The sequence below is a fragment of the Nelumbo lutea genome, chromosome 5 (assembly GCF_056320005.1).
Source record: "Nelumbo lutea isolate HS-2025 chromosome 5, American lotus-T2T, whole genome shotgun sequence".
NCBI classification, from domain to species: Eukaryota; Viridiplantae; Streptophyta; class Magnoliopsida; order Proteales; family Nelumbonaceae; genus Nelumbo; species Nelumbo lutea.
This window is the reverse complement of record NC_142688.1, coordinates 46,228,989-46,248,061: the sequence shown is the minus strand read 5'-3', so window position 1 is coordinate 46,248,061 and position 19,073 is coordinate 46,228,989. Positions and strand designations below refer to the sequence as shown.

At 34.4% G+C, this 19,073-nt stretch overlaps 2 protein-coding genes across 2 annotated transcripts in view; both read right to left on the bottom strand.

The window, feature by feature from the left end:
• Window positions 1–1,232: 1,232 nt before the first annotated feature.
• LOC148852144 (flavonol synthase/flavanone 3-hydroxylase-like) lies at window positions 1,233–4,613 on the bottom strand. Its single transcript, XM_088942462.1, has 3 exons — window positions 3,910–4,613; window positions 3,468–3,795; window positions 1,233–1,614 (listed from the first exon to the last, which is right to left on the bottom strand). The coding sequence occupies exons 1-3, from the start codon at window positions 4,374–4,376 to the stop codon at window positions 1,402–1,404; spliced, it is 1,008 nt and encodes a 335-aa protein (XP_088798588.1). The 5' UTR covers window positions 4,377–4,613; the 3' UTR covers window positions 1,233–1,401.
• Window positions 4,614–17,242: 12,629 nt separating this feature from the next.
• Window positions 17,243–19,073, bottom strand: part of OVA9 (glutamine-tRNA ligase, putative / glutaminyl-tRNA synthetase, putative / GlnRS) — a 28,035-nt gene continuing 26,204 nt past the window's right edge. Inside the window, exons 20-24 of the mRNA XM_088945738.1 lie at window positions 18,876–18,976; window positions 18,692–18,797; window positions 18,492–18,581; window positions 18,251–18,380; window positions 17,243–17,642 (exon numbers count right to left, since the gene is read on the bottom strand). Of these exons, the coding sequence (XP_088801864.1) occupies window positions 17,545–17,642; window positions 18,251–18,380; window positions 18,492–18,581; window positions 18,692–18,797; window positions 18,876–18,976 (525 nt within the window). The 3' untranslated portion in view covers window positions 17,243–17,544. The remainder of the gene's footprint in view (window positions 17,643–18,250; window positions 18,381–18,491; window positions 18,582–18,691; window positions 18,798–18,875; window positions 18,977–19,073) is intronic.

Below are 19,073 nucleotides of genomic sequence, written 5' to 3'. Positions count from 1 at the left end.
AATCTTGATGATAAATTGCAAGATCAATGTTTTTAAAGCTGATCCGAAACTGGAACCGCTTTGGCCATTAATTTTTGGGTCAATGGTTCGACCATCCAGATTAAACGATGAGCCATTGCAATTTTAAAAAGTAAAAAAATAAAAAATAATTAATATAGAAAACCCTCAAAACTGTTGTCCAGGTTGAAGGGATCGACAGTTTGACCGCTTAGGTCAGTGGATGATTGACCAATTCAACAATTTTTGGCAAGATTATGGTTCAGGGGTGAAACGGAACCGGTTGACTGGATGGTTTTATGGGCCAAACAGCCTGACCGTCCAGGTCAACAACAGTTCTCAAAAACCACGTGCAAGATGACCTACTTCAATCTAAGATATGTCTCAAGTGCATGTTTTTTTTTTTTTTTTTCACTTTGTGGCATGGATACCCAATGCACCTATTTACAAGTGTTTTTGAGAAATTTATATTTTTATTAAATAATATATAAAAATATGTCTAAATCTGAAATAAAAAACTAAAAAAATAAAGGGTAAAATACAAAAACCCTCCCTATAGTTTTATTTTAACAAATACCTCCCCTAAACTTTTCAGAAACATGACAAAAGCCTCCCTTCCGCCACCATCCTATATGGAAAATGTTAGACTGATGCACTAGTTTTTCCGAATATCCATTTTACCCTTTTATAAATTATTTTACATACAAAATTACTGAAATAATCCCATTTTAACTCAACAAAAGTACATATTTCAGTAATTTTGTATGTAAAATTACTGAGATGATCGTTAAAGGAGGTTTTTATTAAGTTAAAATGGGATTACCGATACACAAAAGTGTAACAATACTTTGAACCATGGTTGCAATTACTGCTTGTCCTAGTATTGCCTTGATTATTCTTCCCTACTATCTCTAGCTATATGCATACATATCGGTTTCCATTGATGCATCAAAATTTATTTCAGTGGTGTCATGATTCGGTTGGTTCCATCTTAACCAAACACATTTTCCTGGTTTTCCAAGTCTATCAGCATGTTTGCCTCCATATTATTAGTCCACCTTTTCATTGTTAAATAACTTATTATATATTTCTTCTGAACCATACAAGAAATCCCTTCTTGTAAAATGTTCTTTGTGTGAGGGCAATTAACAAAACATATGGTATAGATATTCCTCTTCACACAACTAATGAGCAGTCGCAATGATCTTTTGTAAAAGCAGGTAAGTTTAACTAAATAATAAACAACAAACTAATACCTTTTATTTAACTATGCAAAAGCAAGTTATCATGACTGCACAGAAAGCTAAATAACTAGTCTTTATAGGCACAGACAGGCCCAAAATAAATAGAAACCAAACAAAAGATTCCCACCCCCAAAATATTATTTGTTGCCATTGATACAATTTACTGAGGAAGCTTGTTGAGCTTACAGTACTCATAATCCTTGTATTTCTTGCTCTTGTATTTGGGGGGATTCTCTTCATTAACAAGTTGGGGAAGGGGGCCAACAACCAGCTCTGCCGGCGGTGAACAGAAGACCGGCCATGACATCCTTGCCTTGTTCTTGTTCACTGTGGTCCTATGCAGCACACTCTTGTACTTGCCATTGCTGAGAATCTACAATCATAATTTCATAAATGAATACTTGATACCGATTAGAAGAAGAATATAACAATTCAGAAAATTCTTAGTTAGGTCCGTTTGATCAGGTTAATATACTGAAAACTAATCAAATGGAGAAGATAATTATGTTATTAAATTACAAAAGATCTCTCCTTGTTCATTTGGGTCAATTTATATGTAGAGATTGACTTCAATATAACAGGAGTCACATATAACGTACCCCCGATGGTGAACACACCAGGATAGTCTTATCATCTTGGAGGGTGATCATTGCAAGCCATTTCCTGCCTATAGCAAACCATCTAGACCCGTGGGTGTTGAGAAACCATTTAGGAAACTATCAACATGTGGCTTATGAGGCCTAATTAAACCTTTCGGAGTATCTTCCAATAGATGTAGGTCTTTTGGAACGTGTTACCAATCTCTCCCCGTCCCCCATCTTGTGTACCCTCTCCCGTTATATAATAAAATAAAATAAAAAAGGTTTTTATAATTCAGTTACGCTTAGTGAGGAGCTAGGATTCTAAGGTGGATTGAATCTAATCTATGATTGATGTTAAATTGATGGACAAGATGCAGTTTTTAGAAGGTTATTAATAAGACTAGAAGGAGACTGCAATGTCAGATATGGTGGATTGCAATCCACTTGTCCCTTATAACCCACGCTCATAAATGGAGTTTAACCCAACCGTACAAATAACCCACCCTCATAAATACACTCAAATCGGAGCTGGAAAGACGCGCCAACCAATTGATGAGACCTGTGAGACCAAAGGAGTAATAGCATAGAAGGACAACCTTTGGGGGTTTAATAATCTATTTGAAAAAAAAATTAAAAATAGCTTAATTTTTTTAAATAATATCACTAAAGGGTAAAAACATAATTCATCTTCTTTTTGGCCTACCACCTCCGCCTCTGATAATGTTATCGAAGATGAGATGGGTAGAGACAAAGGTGGCGGTAGTTACCATTTGGTTCCACAGCCTAGTACACAGGCATTGCACCTTATTTATGACTGTAGTCATGAGGGTTTTATCCCAAAGCTCAGAACCTTAACCGTACATTACGAAGGAATTTACTTTTGTTAGTATGTGGTTTTTTAGCTCAAAATCATAGACTTTGATGTGTTAATGTGGCCCGTCAAAGTACGACAATACATCAAAGACCCCGATTTATAGGATGTCACCCCTTACATCGTAGCAAGAGTACAAAGGTAAACCTTCAAAGAATTCAGACACTATTCGATGACAACCAAACAATAAAACAACCACCTCGATCTTGAGGGCAGGTTAGGGCGCAAAATTATTGCCATATATTAAAGAATTTTGTACAATGTCAAATGCTGTAGTTTAAAATTTTGAAGATTTTTTCATTTGCTTTAATATGGAAGTTGAAGTTGTCTTAACGTATGGAAAAGTTTTGAAGAATTTTTAATGATGTTCAACACATGGACATTTTTATTTTTTAATAATTTAATTATACTACCTTCCATGTAGATCAATGGACATTTTTTTATTCAACCCCAATTGATTGTCCTCCTCATTTATTTTGTTACACGCGATCTTCATTAAAACCAAGAAATAAAAAATGATTAAATAAATTGAATGAAGTGACGTGTCTATTCACACCCACGGAGAATATTACATTAATGATTAGTTTTAGCCCTAAAAATTCTAATCCTGGGCTGAATTGTAATTCTCACATAAATTAATGATTATTTAGTTTTTGTGTTTTTATTTTATGAGATTTGCAATCCAAAGGTTGTTGAAAGCGACCTTTGTAGATTTCTGATTTCCCCCCCCCCAAAAAAAAAAAGTATTGGCATAAGAGAGATGAAGAAAATTACCTGAATTTGGTCACCGATGTGGATGATGAGAGCGTTGGGGACGTATTTAGCGTCAAACCAGTGGTCATCTTTGAATACCTGAAGTCCAGGAACGTCGTTGGGCACAAGAAGTGTCAAGGCCGACAAATCCGTGTGAGCCACCACCCCAAGAGCCAGATCCGGCCGAGGACATGGAGGGTAATAATTAATTTTCAGAAGGTACTCCAACTCATCTCCACCCACGGCGTCTTTTATCACATTTCCTTCAAGTCCCAGCCCCAAAGACAGATACCTCGTCAGCTTGTCCACCACCCTTATCAAGTATTTGACGTACTCTTCGTTGGCCTCCCTGTACCAAAATAAAGAAAACGAACTAACTTCAGCATTCATTCTAATCAACGTCCAGAAGACCGCTTAGGGTGAGAGAACTAAGAATACAGGCTAGCATGCGCCGGATTCAAACCTGTAAGACGGTGGATTCTTGGGCCAGAACCTGTAGTTGATGCGGTTTGCAGGCCAGACGTTGTGGAAGAGGAAATCAACCCAGGCTTTCTTGCCTTCTACTTCTTTCTGAAGCTTGGTTCCGTAGCCTTCAAGGCTCTCGGCGTCAGGAGGCCTGGCGTAGGCCTCCTTCTCTTCTTGTGGCAGCTCAAAGAACTCTCTGCCGGCCATTTGTAGTCTCTGGATGACCTCACTGGGTATGCCGTGGTTGACGACCTGGAAGATGCCCCACTCTTGGCTAGCTTCGGCGATTGCACGGACCACGCTTTCCTCGTCTGGGTTGCCCAGATCAATGACCGGGACTTCCGGGACAGGTCCACTGTAGGTGGTGATGGCGGGTTGCTCGCTCTCTGATCGTATGAACTCAGGAGGGATGGTGTCGATGATTTTGGATATTGAAGCAATAGCTTGCACTCGCTCCACCTCCATTGTAGCCAATTGCGGGACGCTCTCTCTTTATTTCTTTATTTCTTTATTTCTTTCTCTCTCTCTCTCTCTCTCGCTCGATGACTCTGAGTTCCTGCAACTTTCATGTCTGGGATTTTATAGCCGATTTTAGAGGTAAAGGAAAGAGCAGAGATCCTAGAATATAGGGACGTGGATTGAAACGTGGAGATATCATGTCCACTTGTTAGACGCAACAACTGCACGATATACGTGATCGATGACAAAGGGGCTCTAGCTGAGCCCATTATGGGCTTAATTGTTGGGGTTGGTGGGAAGGACGCGGAATTACCCTTGGTTGCGAAGAGAATTACTTCGGAGGAATGTGGAGTTGCTGCATGGGGATTAGAATGTTACACAGGTCAGAGAAAAAATGGAGAAAGTCAGGGGCATTTACAAGATTTGGTTGTACAATGGGGCTGAAATGGCGAAAATAGGTTTCTATTGTGGTTTATTATGGTTGAAACTTGAAAGCCCCGGATAGGTTTCTATTGTGGTTTATTATGTTTGAAACTTATGCTCGAGATGACCACCTCCGCTCATACTTGAAACATTTATTATTGTAGAAAGGTACATGTTTGATTGGCACGGGCGATAAAGTGGGCCGTGCCGCCCAAAGCATGGCGACATGTGAGCCATCCTAAGCCTGGCACGATGGTATAATACAGCACAATTATGCGTGCCCTCGCAGCAAGTGGCTCATATGCTGATATAGCCCATAGCCCATAGTGGGCCATGCTCGGCCCGTTTGATGAAATAGTCATTGTAAATCTTTTTATAAAAATGCCTCCAATAACTATAAATAACTATATGGCGAGTATTTATGTATTTTGATTTTGGGGAGAAAGAATGACATAAATGTTCCCCCCAACAACTATATAACAATTAGTCAGAGGGGTATTTTGGGTAAAGTGATAAATAAATTTATAATGACTAAAATATCTCTCCCAACAACTAAAAAATAGCTAGTTTTTAGGGTATTTTGGGTAATTGAATTATCTTCAATTCTTATAAATAGCCCTGTCATCCACCATTCTCATCACATCAATTCAACAATTCTCTTAATCTCTTCTCTAGTTCTCATACTCTCTCAAGTCTCAATCTCTTAATCTTTCATACATTTTTTGATTCCCCAATTCTCAACTTTATTGGAGTTTCAACAATAAGGTTTGTTCAACAGTTCAAGCATCTCAACTCTCAAGTTAGCAATTTGGGAGGCTTGGACTCTTAGAGTTGAAAGGCTTTAACCGTTGAAATCAAGTTGGAATTTCGAACCGACAATTGGGGTAAGTGTAATTAAATTAATTTTTATTTTTTAGAATTAATAAAAAAAATGGTCAGCTCCTCCGAAAACCAATTCCCTAACATGTTCAATGTCAACGATATTCAATCGCAACATGGTAGCATTAGCACCAATATGGATGCTATTGATATTGATGGAACTTCTACCCCTAGTACTAATACTGGGGGAAAGAAAAAGAAAAACCATTAAGTTTATTAGCTTGGTTTGAAAAATATTTAAAATATAGGAGGTTCAAGGGAAGGGAAAGAGAGTCATTTATCAAAAATGTAGGAAAGACTTTATCTATTGTATCAAGGATGGTACTAGCCATTTTGGCAAACATTTGCTCACCCATGAGAAATAAGAAGAAAAAGGGAGAAACAATACAAACACAAATTAGGCGGGGGGTTTTTGGTACTTTTTAAATATTCTCAAGAGAAAATGAGGCAAGAATTAACAAAATAGATTGTACATGCTAAACAATCATTTTTGTTAGTTGAAGATACTAAACTTGAAAAATGGTTACGTAATTTTGTAAATCCACAATTTAAAAATGTTTCTAGGAATACTATTAGATTAGATGCTTTAAAAATTTTTTATTCATATAAACAAAATTTAGTTTATATGTTATCAAATATTAATTCTAAAGTTGCAATTACTTCTAATATTTGGACTTCTAAATTTAACATAAGTTATATTCGTGTTACCGGTCATTTTATTGATGAAAATTGGCTTTTAAATAAAAAAAATTAAGTTTTATTTGGCTTAAATGGCTACATACTGGCCTACCTATTGCTGCAAGTATTTTATTAGAAATTATATTATATATATTAAAAGTTTTTGGAGCAAGAAAACAAGAATTTAAATATTAAAGTCAAAATTATGGTTTAAAATATAAATATTTTATATTAGATGTTAAACATAGATGGGATTCTACCCATGCTATGTTAGAAAGTTGTATTTCTCATAAACAATTTCTTAGTGATTTTAATAATGAAAAAATGCCGACTAATGTTATATTTGAAGAAGACTTGGAAATGGCAATTTGTATAAAAGATTTTTTAAAACATTTTTATAATGCAAGTAATGAATTATCGGGTATTTATTATCCAATTAGTTGTAATTTACCTTATCAATTAATGATGATTAGTGATTGTTTTGCAAAATATAGAAAGAATCCACAATTTAAAAGTATTGTTGAAATAATGAAAGATAATTTAAAAAATATTGAGAGAACATTTCTCCTCTTTATTGCTTAGCTACAATATTAGATCATAGGATTAGGAAAAAATGGTTTAGATATTTTACTTGAAACATATTGTGAAAACATGAATACTGAAATTGGAAATAAAAAAGAAGAAATTAATAGTTTATTATTTGAAATGTATAGTTTATATGAATCTGAAGTAATATGGAATAATAAAAATTCTACAACTTGTATAGTTGCATCTTCCACTTTTGAACTTGAGTCCAGTAGTGGAAGAGAAAACTATTTTATTTAATAAGAGGCAGAAATCCATTGCCTTAACAACAAATGTATTTATTGAACTTAATTTTTATTTACAAGCAAATTTTTCTACTCTAGGTGATTCTTCCTTCACCTCGGAAGGAATAAATAATTTTGATATTTTAGCCTGGTGGAGTGAATTCGTCGCCATGACACGTGATCTACTAACCCCTCCAGTGTCTACATTTCCATCGGAGTCTTGTTTTAGTGTAGGTACTAGGGTGTTGGTCGATAAGAGAAGTTGTATGAATGATGAAAGTCTAGAGATGTGCATCTTCTTTAAAGATTGGCTAGCTACTTAAAATAAATTATAAGACAAAGGAGGGCATGACACTACACCTGATGTTTCACTTGAAGCACATGATCAAAGTCAAGAACAATAGGAGAAAATGATGAAGTCAATATTTTTTGTATACTTAATAGTTGTATAACATTGTTTCAAATTATTGTAAATTTTATTTTAATTTTATTTAATTTATTTGATATTTTAAATAACATAATTTTTATTTTCAATTTGTAACTATATTGTATTTTTATATTTTATTAATTTATTCTATTTTCCAATTTTCAATTTTCATTCATCCAACCATTGTATGCTTTGTATCTTTCAAACTTAAATGAAATAAAATTCCTATTTTCCTTTCAATTTGTTATTCACTTTGAGTCTTTGGCTCTTTGACTTCTTATTTGGTTAAGTTTTTTTTTTTTTTCATTTCTTTGTTAGATTTCTTATTTTTCAAATAGTTTCTAAAGGAAAGTTAAATATTTTAGTTTTACTTAACAAAAGAAATAAAAAATAAAAAAAAATATAAAAAAAAATAGTATGGCTTGGTTCGACCCACGCCCAAGACCCAACCCGGCACAGCCTATAGCCTACCCGGCCCAGGCCCACGGCATGGCACGGTCCCGCATGGGCTTGGGCCGTGAGCCATGTTAGGCCATTCCCCCAAATTATCCCTAGGGAGGGCGGCATGGTCCAAGATGGCTTGTGGGTCGGCATGGCCTGTTTTACACCTCTACATGCATGGGGTGGAATGGCAACACGGTCTGGAATGGGTCGGGTCACTCGTAGTAAAGATAAGTAGGTTAATGGTGGGCATTAATTCCCTATTAAGGAAGGGAAATTTCTCAATTTTTCCTGTTTAGAGACAAGAGAGAGCTATCTAAAAATAATTTAATGTATGGATATTTTAAAATATGATTATGAGAATTTAGAGGTATTTTAAGAATTGGATTGTCATTATGACAATTTAGGGTAATTTAGAAATGAAACTATAGGATCTTAGGATTTTAAGAATTTAAAGAAAACTTAGAGATATTTTAAAAATCAATATTAAATCTAAAGATATTTTACTAATTTACCATGATATTCAGAATAGGAATCATATGCAAATCTCATCTTTGCCCTACCCCCGATTCAAGACAAAAATATTTTTCCTATCCCTACCCTATCCCTATTTGAAATTAGGAAATATCTACTCGGTTAAGAGTAGGGCAATGCCTAACCCCAATTTTACGAAAAAATTCGCTATCCCTACAACCAAACAAACTGCCCCATGCTGATGAAAACCCACATCGTGGGTTACCTTTTCCATGATTTGTAATGCAGGTTGATTGGTTGTAATAATTTCCCATATCATTATAGCCGATCAAACTCTTATTTTATTTAGAGGAATAATTTGAAAAAAGGCTTTTATAAGAAACAGTCTACTGAGTGTCTCACATGCACATCTACATTGGGAACATCTCCCATAAATAATAATTAATAAGAACGGGAGATGTTTCCAATGAATGATAGGATGTATGTGTGAGGCGCCTGTAAGGCGCCAAATGTGAAGAGCAGATCCGGTTGTTGAGTTAAAAAAAGTAAAATGGATATTTGGAAAAAAATGATACATCAGTCTAATAAATAAAGCCCATACATCACAAGGGTCCTGACTATTAATACATATATTTTTTCTTTTTTAAGATTGACCCTATTCATAGCTTTACCCCTGTTCAATGATAACCTTGAGGGCACATGTAGAGTGTAGAGAACTAGAGATGACAAGATGGACTTCCAAAAGGGTCCATGCTTCTGCACATTAAAAGATGGGAAAATGACGGTTCAGCCTAGGGTCAGAATTATTAGGCTCAAAGTACATTTAGTGTAGATGCCAAAGTTGATAATAAAACCAACAATTTGCATAAGAGTTAACTCATCTACATCTCATTACTTTAACACCACAACACCTTACACTAGCATTGGCTTGCCATTGATTTTGTCAAAGGTTTTAATGCATAAGTTGCTCTTATCCGAATGATCTAGATCAAATGCAAGACCTTTGTCTAGTTTTCTAAACCATTTTTCAAAGTGTTTTCAAATCAAGCATCTATCCTTTTTTTTTTCAAACCAAATTGATTCAACATCAACTTTCATCAAACATCAAAATCCATAAAAAGAATTAAAGTCTAACAAGTTCATCGAATAACAATTTTCAAACCTCCTCAACTCTATCAATAACTAAAAGCACCAAAACAATCAAATCAAAATGTTAATTAATCAACAATAGAAGCATCCATTTTGATCCATAATCATCAGAACACTGCCCACAATATACCATACTTTTCAAGACAAGGCATTGCATTACAACAATCTTGTTGGAAGGATTAGAAATCAAATTATGGATGGCCGAATCATTCTTGATGGTCGAATCATTCTCGATCTTGCACTGAATTGGGCCAGATTTGAAATAGAAATCAAAATTGATTATACCCAATATGTAGTCTACAAATTGTAGCTCACATAGTGGTAGTTCACACCCAATATCAGTCCCAAAATTAGCATTCAATTAAAGATGGTGTAGTGTGTATGAGAAACCAAATCAACAACACCATTTTAGCAAAACTACTATCCAACTTACTTATCCCAATATTTTTCTTGCAAAAACTAAGTGGAAAAGTTGATAAAAATTAGTTCTTGCAATGACTATGTCGTGATAGGGTTTCTGGGAGACAAGGGAGAAGAGGAGAGAATAAGAGATTGGAAAGAATTTGTTGAATTGGACTCTCCCCTCTTTCTCTTTTATATAGAGCGCTCTCCTAATCTAATTAGGAGTTGATCCAAACTCTATGTTTAATTTATAAGCATTATTCTTTTAAGAGGATAGTGCTCTATCCCCAGATCCATGCCCAAATTCGACCCAAATCACATGATAACTTAGATTCAACCCAAATTAAGTATTCATATGATCTCTTAACTAATCATATTAGTAATGGGCCTTATGCCCATTATCTCTAATGGCTCACATCCCTAAGTGTTTCATGACCACTTAGGGCCTGAATATTGTATGGCATAAGACTCCACAAAGGTCTTACACAAGTCCAAAAGGGTTCATCCCTTTCCTTGGAAGATGTTAGGCCAAATTCATTGCTCAGGGTAATGAATGAGCCCCTAAACCAATCAGTTTGGGCTCTATTTGGACCCAACATTTATAACTAAATGATTATTGGATTTAGCCACCCTATGAAGACATAAGGATAATAGACTTATGTAAGACAAAGCCCATTAAGTAATCAACTCTATAATAGTTTCTTACACTTAACCTCTCAACCCATAATCATTATAACACTACCCACAAAGAACGATCTCTCCCCTAACTACAAGATGTAGTGTCACGCTCTTTGCTCGGATGGATCCTAAGATTAAACCTTTTGCGAAGCTTTTTCATAAAATGGTAATATAACATTTAAATATATTTTGCAAATCAATTTTCAAATATATTTGAAATCCACTGCCGACCGTTTAGGTTCCATCACTCACTCAAGTGATTTCTCAAACTGTCCCAACATGCCAAAATATTTGACTCTTGATGGATTTCACTAGTTGGCATATGAAAAACAACTTAATCCAACACCTAGTATAGTATCATAATTAAGTAAGGGGTATATTGCAACTCTCCAAGATCCAATGCATAATGGGAAATTGGTCCAGGTCCAGTGGTTCTTAGGGGTGTCAATGGGCCAGTTTTATGTTGGACCCCATCCAAATCGAAAGTGTTATGGATGGATTTGGATAATCCTAAAAATGACATGGACTCAGGCCAATCCGAACATTAATCGTCCATACATAGAATAGACTGAAAGTGGACAAAGCCAATTAGTTCGAATGAGCCTGCTGGTCCATTCATTTTGTTTGAAGTTTGGAAGCTTTTGAAGGCTAAGGCTCATCACCTCCAATGCTCCATCCTCAAAGTCTAAAGATTGAACAAACTCCAAAGGTATTTCTCTCTCTCTCCGGTGATCTATTACTGTTTATTTTCTTTCGCCCTCTCACTTTTTCCAACGACAACACTCGCTCTTTTCTCAATGCCCTCTCACTTTCTCCATCGACAACACTCTCTCTTCTCTTAGTGCCCTCTCACTTTCTCCGGAGACAGCACTCCCTTTCTCAGGCAATCATATTTTGGTTATTTTTTCTCTTGCATTGCATCTCTCTCTCTTAAGCGATAGACTCTTCTGACTTCTACAATTTGTTCGTTTATGTATTTCATCTATCCTCTTATCATTATAAATGAAAAAACAATGAATACTTGGATAGTTTTTAAATAATAGGATTGCTTAAATAATAAGCTAGATGTAAATAATTTTCGTGGTTTGATATTTGGATATTGCAGTTGATTTCTATTATATATTTTGATAATTGGTTTTCTATTACATTGGAATGCTAAAAATGATATGATATTTAATAATATTAGAAGATCCACTCAGTGGATTTTATTTCATATTTCAAATGTCATTGAAAACCAATTATTAAATGTCTAAATGTTAATAGTTAGAAAAAATCTGATTCAATCTCTTATGTAGTTTCAAAATGATTTGAGCCATCATAGCTCAAGTGTTTTTTTTTTTTTTCTTTTCCTTGGGGAAAATCTATGCTATTGGAAGGACATGATATCAGAAGGGCTTTGACCAATCAAAACCTCCCGTAAATTTTGAAAAATATCAACTGATTGGATACCAGTTTTATGATACTGGTTGATTGGTGATTTGGTTTAAGGTTTCTTGTGTTTCTCGGTCCATTCTTTGAATATTAAATTCCCTGTTCTTTCCAGGCTGGAGTATACTGAAATTGTATTTTGTAGTTCTTGTTTAATGCTATAAGTTCACTTGCATGCACAAAAAATATGAATCTACAACCATTGAATGTCTCATGTTTACAAGCCTATTGCGTCTGGCTTTGTTTTACTAATCTTTTTTTTGGTTAAATACTTTGTTTTACTAATCTTATTGTGCTTTGTTGGGTTTAAGATTTCTCTGAAATTTCTGCATGTAAATTATGCTTTCTAAAGTAGAATGTCCATGAATTTTAATCTATTTATCACCTATGCAAACTTCACTATTTCTGCAGTCATCTGTGATCCTCCCTTTTAGAGATGATAGACTTAAAAATAGAATGACAAAAACCTTTTAGTGAAGCTTGCCCATAGTCATTTGATCTTGTGGGCTCCCTCAAGAGTCTTTCAATAGAAAAGTACTAGTGGAGTGACCCTGCTTTGTAGGGGCTGGAATGGAACCGTCAACTCGTTGACCCAGTCTTTGGCCAAAAAGCACTGAATCGGTCAATGACCCATTGACTCGAGCGGTCAAACTATTGACCCATTTAATGGCTTTTAGCCTTTTTTTTCATTAGAAACCATCCAACCAACCAGTTCTGTTTTATCCTAATATCGGTCCCTAGCCAAAAATCGTTGAATCAGTCAATGACCCATAGACCTAGGTGGTCAAACCGTTGACCCATTCAATGGTTTTTGGTCATTTTTTTAATTTTTTTATTTTTATGTCAAAATAGGCCATCAATTCAAATCGAACAGTCGAACCGTTGACCCAAAAATTGGTGGCCAGAACGGTTCCATCTTCAGGTCGTATGAGTCACACACTCAAATAACATAACATGTATGGTACTGCTTAATGGACCTTATACACTAAATTTTTTTGTTAGAACGGGTCGTTTGTTTTTTTTTTAATTGGTTACCGTCCAGGCAACCAATTCCATTTTACACCAATCCCGGTCCCTGACCAAAAACCGTTGAATCAGTCAATGACCCATTGACTCGAGTGGTCGAACCGTTAACCCGTTGACCGTTCAATGGTTTTTAGTCATTTTTTTATTTTTTTTAATTTTTTTAATTTTTTTTAATTCTTGTTGTCAGAACAGGCCATCCATTCGAACCGTCAACCAAAAAACTGATGGCTAGAACGGTTCCATTTTTGGGTCATACGAGTCATGCTCGAATGACATAACACATATGATACTACTTAATGGACCTCACACACTCAATTTTTTGCCTGTAATTTTTGTTGTCAAAATGGGTCATTTGTTCGAATTAGACGATTGAACCGTTGACCCGAAGACTAGTGGCTATAATGGTTCCATAATTTTTTGTTGTCAGAACGGGTCGTCCGTTTGAACCGAATAGTTAAACCATCAACCCAAAAACTAGTGTCTAGAACAGTTTCATTTTCATGTCATATGAGTCACACGCTCGAATTACATAACACATATGATACTATTTAATGGACCTCACAAACTCAATTTTTTGCCTATAATTTTTGTTGTCATAACAGATTGTTCGTTCAAATCGGATGATCAAATTGTCGACCCGAAAACCAGTGGCTAGTAAATAATATTAAATAATCATTAATGATAGTTTTAATAATATTTTTTAGTTATTTTTAATATAACAGTAAATATTAAATTTATGAATAGGATTTATTAACAAATTTCATTAAATTAATAATTACCAAAATTAAATTAAATTAACAATATTTATCAGTAATAGTAATTATAATATTTTATGAAAAAATCAATAACAATACTTTTAATAAAATTTTTAATTATTTTTAATATAACAATAATTACTAAATTTATTAATAACAATATTTATAATTTTAATTTAAAGTAAAACTAAAGTAAATATCTATTTATTAACAATATTTATAATAACAGTAATTATTAATTATAATCACTAATTATATATTTATTAAATTACCGTAATAATCACTAATTATAACAATAATTACTAAATTTATTAACTGTATTTATTAATAACAATATTTATAATTTTAATTTAAAGTAAAATTAAAGTAAAGATCTATTTATTAACAATATTTATAATAATAATAATTATTAATTATAATCACTAATTATATATTTACTAAATTATTGAAATAATCAGTAATTAATTAACAGTATTTTTTAATAACAGTATTTATAATTTTAAAGTAAATATCTAGTTATTAACAATATTTATAATAACAATAATTATTAATTATATATCACTAATTGTATATTTATTAAATTACCGTAATATTCAGTAATTATTAAATTACAGTAATTAATTACTGTAATAATCAGTAATTACTATTGTAATAATAACAATAATTTAATAACATAAATTACAGTAATTAATAACAGTAATTACTGGGATGCTCTCAAGTAAGAATTTATTCGCACAAACAGATTCCATTTGCTGCACGGAGAGAGCATCCCAATCGTATTAATATATATATATATATATATATATATATATATATATATATATATATATATATATATATATATATATATATATATATATATATATATATATATATATATATATATATATATATATTGTTTATTGAGAACTCATATCTGCTATACTTTGACTAACTGCCATGGATTTACATTTACCTTAATAAGAAAGAATTTTTTTTAATTAGGATATGACACTTTATCCTTCTTAATAGGTTCATAGAACGTTCTTATTGGAAGTGTATGATGAATTTGAACAACCAAGCCATACTTCTGTTTGACTTTTGAAATGGTTTATTGATTGGTTATGCCATATCCCAGAAGCATTGCCAAACCAGCAAAATCTAACAGACAGCATTATCCTATCATCAGCAACATTGCTTTAAGATCACAACAATCAGCTAAATCCAAACCTCTCTCTACTATGCCAGCTTGCCAAACCAGCAAGAACTGAAATACATGTAATTCAAGTTAAATCAACAACTTCATTCTTTCTGATTCTCATGATTATCCAGGGTTTCTTTTCTCAGTATTGAATTTTTATGCTGGAATCCGGGATTCCCCCTCCCATCATTTTGGATAGGGCTCAGAAGTCATTTCTGGAGTCCTTAGCTATCCTAGAGAAGAAGGATTTGATTGCCAAGGAAAATCGTTGCATTCCATTCATCAAAAAAAAAAAAAAAAATCGTTGCATTCCGATTAGATGGACAAGCCCGAATTTAGATGAGATCAAGATTAAATTTGACGCCTCATGTGTCAATGGGCTCTGCACTATAGCTTTTGTGGCCAGAGATTACTTGGGCCAAATTCTAGACTTCAAGGCTTACAAAATTGGCTTTACTTCCATTAATCTTGATGAAGTATGGGCTGCCTGAGAGGCCCATAATATTGTACTCAACTTCAATGATAAAAGTCTATCATTATCGAGGGTGATTCAAACTTGGTTATTGACTGTTTGAAGAACAGTGTGGATCCGCCATGGACATTGAAATTGATCATCAAAAGCTGCAGCCTGCAGGTATTTTTTTGAGAGGATGGATTATGAAGTGGAGTATTGTCACATATATCGCAAAGGCAACATGGCTGCTGACTGGTTGGCCCACATGCTACCCCCGTGTTGTGTAACCTCATTTTTTTTTTATCAAAAAACAGAAAAAGAAAAAAGAAAAAGATGATGTCAAACAAGCAGCCAAACAAAAGTATCTTCCAAGTCCTGGTAAACAAATAAAGTTCGCTAGTGTAAGAATAAAAACCAAAACGTATACGGAACTATTTTGGCCACCGGTTCCTGTGTCAAATGGTCTGAATGTCTAATTCAAACAAATGACCCGTTCTAGTTAAAAAATAATTAAAATAAAAAATAACTAAAAATTATTATTTAGATCAACAAGTCAACGGTTTAACTGCCCAAATCAGCAGATTGCTAACCAAGTTAACGGTTTTATGTCAAAAAAACAATTTTAGATTGAAACAAAACCAATTGCCTGACCGGTTCCTAAGTCAACCGGTCCAGTTTTCAAAATCATGGTATGAAAGCTTCCTCCCGACATAAAAGGGCGGTGCAGTTGAAAAGCATTTTTAACTGCACCGCCCTTTTCATCAGAGCTGTGACATTCATAGCTTCTGCACGCCATTAATTGATTCCAACCAATTACCATGAACATGCACAACAAAGGGATCTTGATTTTTAGGTTCCTCTTTTTCCCTCTTCAAATAGGACAAAAGATGGGAGAAATGTTTCCTATTAACTAATTAGGATCGATGAATGAATATTATATTTCTCATTTTTTCATTAAAAAAAATATAATGGTGCAAGTGTTATCTAATTTATTGGATGATTGAATTTCATAAAATATCCTAGAGATCAGTAGAAAAATCATGATCGGATTCCTTGCAAACACGCTATCCCAATTCCTAAAGGCCATTAGATAAGCATTTGAGGCCAATGTCCGAAGAGAAGTACGAAAGTGGGATACTAGTACTGGAAACCATATAAGAAAAAGTGCTACTGAAGGTGATGAGACAAGTTGTAAGATGCTTATCCGGATGTTTGCCATGAAAGGGGTTTAATCGGAATTAACTAATGCCCTTTACCACCTCCATTTGTTTACTATTAAAAACAGTTGCCATGAAGTGGAGCTTAACATGTTAAATTGCTTTTAAAAAATCACTGTACCATTCTCCATGAGCCAATGAAAAGAAAAAATAAAAACATGAACATATGCACAAGGTTCGAAATATCAATATCAATACATCCGATACGCCGCTAGGGGTGCGATACCGGTACTATTCTTTTACTTTTTTATTTTTTTTTACAAAACCAATTCAGGAGTGCCAATTTAAGGCTCCACCCTGAACCAGTCAGAACCCCAATACACACCCTCTATAGGGGCATATTGGGGTGCTCTCGATACGATAGGTATCGGCCGATACAGGCTGACACATGTGATACTTTGAACCTTGCATATGCATATATACTTGACTCCAAGAAAAGAGGAGCAACCATCTGAGAGGAACCTGGGACAGATATATTTATGATACCATTGTCACAAATAAAATGACAAGTATACATACAACTACAAAACCAAGATTTATACAAATTAAAATCATGCAAACAGTAATGATAGAATTTTGATATGTTGGTATGTTTGTTAGCCAAACCCTGTCAGGTCAAGGTGTTGGTGATGAAGGCGACGACGGTGACAACATGCTGCATTGAATATATCTATTAAGTATTAACAGCTCCCCAGACCCCAATAGCCCATTTTTTGTCTCCTGTCTCTTCCGTAGTCAGCTTGAAAGACTAGATTTACTTGATTCCACCCTTTGCATACGAGTCTCGTAGAGTAACTGTTCGGTTGAACACAAGTTTTTCCGGTGTAGAATCTGGATCAACCACAAAATACCCTGAAACAACCGGAAAGAACAAATTCAGTAAAAGATGATATACAACCACTTGAAAACAGTGTCATTCTTGTTCTCGCTGGTTCTTGTTTCCCTAGATCTCTAGGTCTGTTATGTTGTTTTCATTTGTGTGGGGTGGGGTTCTTCCCCCATCTTGTTTAAGTCTTCCTGGAATTATCAAAAACAAAAACAAAAAAACAAAAAAGAAATCGTCCTTGGCATGCACCTAACAGGATGACACTGAAGGGATAAGATCGCCAACATTTCATGACCATAGTGGAAAAAAGTTACTATCAAGCAACAAGGTAATAAGAAGCCACATAAAGACATCAATATGAAAGCTTGAAGCTTTGATGTACTAGAATATACATGCTGATTAGTAAAACATATGAATGATTCTGAAACAATTGCCAAGCTTCCTTAGGCTGTCTCAAGTGGCATATTTCAAGGCATTGCCATTTTACCATGTGGTCAAAAAATTGGATAATTACAGCACATATGGAACAAAGTAACATTTACTTGCCAAGCAGATGAAGGAACATGAACATTCCCAGGACACACAATTCATTCAATGTCCAGTATAAACAGCTAAAAATAGGTACTGGAGTTACCTAGTCTTTCGAACTGGAACCTGTCTCCAACAGCAGCACTGCTAAGAGAGGCTACAGTAAGAGCCTCCGGTATTACCTCCTTGGAATGTGGATTCAGATCCGCAAGCCAATCATCAAGTTCAGCAGGATTCTAATACCATAATAAGAAAGTCATTAACTACTCAGTAATCTGCTATATAAACTGTTAACTAAAGCAACATCAGGAAATCAGATAAATTAATAAAGTAAATCTATTACCAACCTCAGAAATGAAAAGTTTGTCAAACAATCTGACTTCCACCTTAATAGGATCAACCCCTGGAGATGGTTGAGCAACCCAGTGAAGAACACCCTGCATTGAAACAAAAAAAAGGTAAATAAGTTGCAGTAAAATTTATCCTAAATTCCTACCGTGATTGTGATATTTTTTTAAATGAATTGCCATTTGCAATGAGCTAAAACCTTGGGCTTTGTCTTTTTGGAAGGATCATACTCTGCCCGAATCTCAATAACACTCTCATTATCTTCAGCATAGATCACTTCTGTGCATTTTATGGGGAAGGCATATCTGCAAGCATGAAGAATACTTTCTAGTTTAGCAGGCACTCATAATGCATAAAGTCAAAAAGAGAATTCAGATACATACCTAAGTAGGACAGATTTACCAGGAGCAAGCCCATAGTAATCTTTTGAATCCTTAACCCGAAAATCAGAGTGTTCAATATACACAACATTTGTGAAGGGAACCTATTGATGAGAATGGAAAAGAAAGAAATCACATAAAAATCAAGGCAAGATAATTTTTGAGAAAATTCAAGTAATTGAAAGGTGTGCTCGAACAAGG

Bases quoted from the DNA above. Each gene is read 5' to 3' on its own strand.
- LOC148852144 (XM_088942462.1), bottom strand. From the start codon at position 4,376: ATGGAGGTGGAGCGAGTGCAAGCTATTGCTTCAATATCCAAAATCATC. The intron at 3,796-3,909 runs GTTTGAATCCGG...ATTTTGGTACAG, and splicing joins AAGAATCCACCGTCTTACAG to GGAGGCCAACGAAGAGTACG. The intron at 1,615-3,467 runs GTAATTTTCTTC...TTATGATTGTAG, and splicing joins ACATCGGTGACCAAATTCAG to ATTCTCAGCAATGGCAAGTA.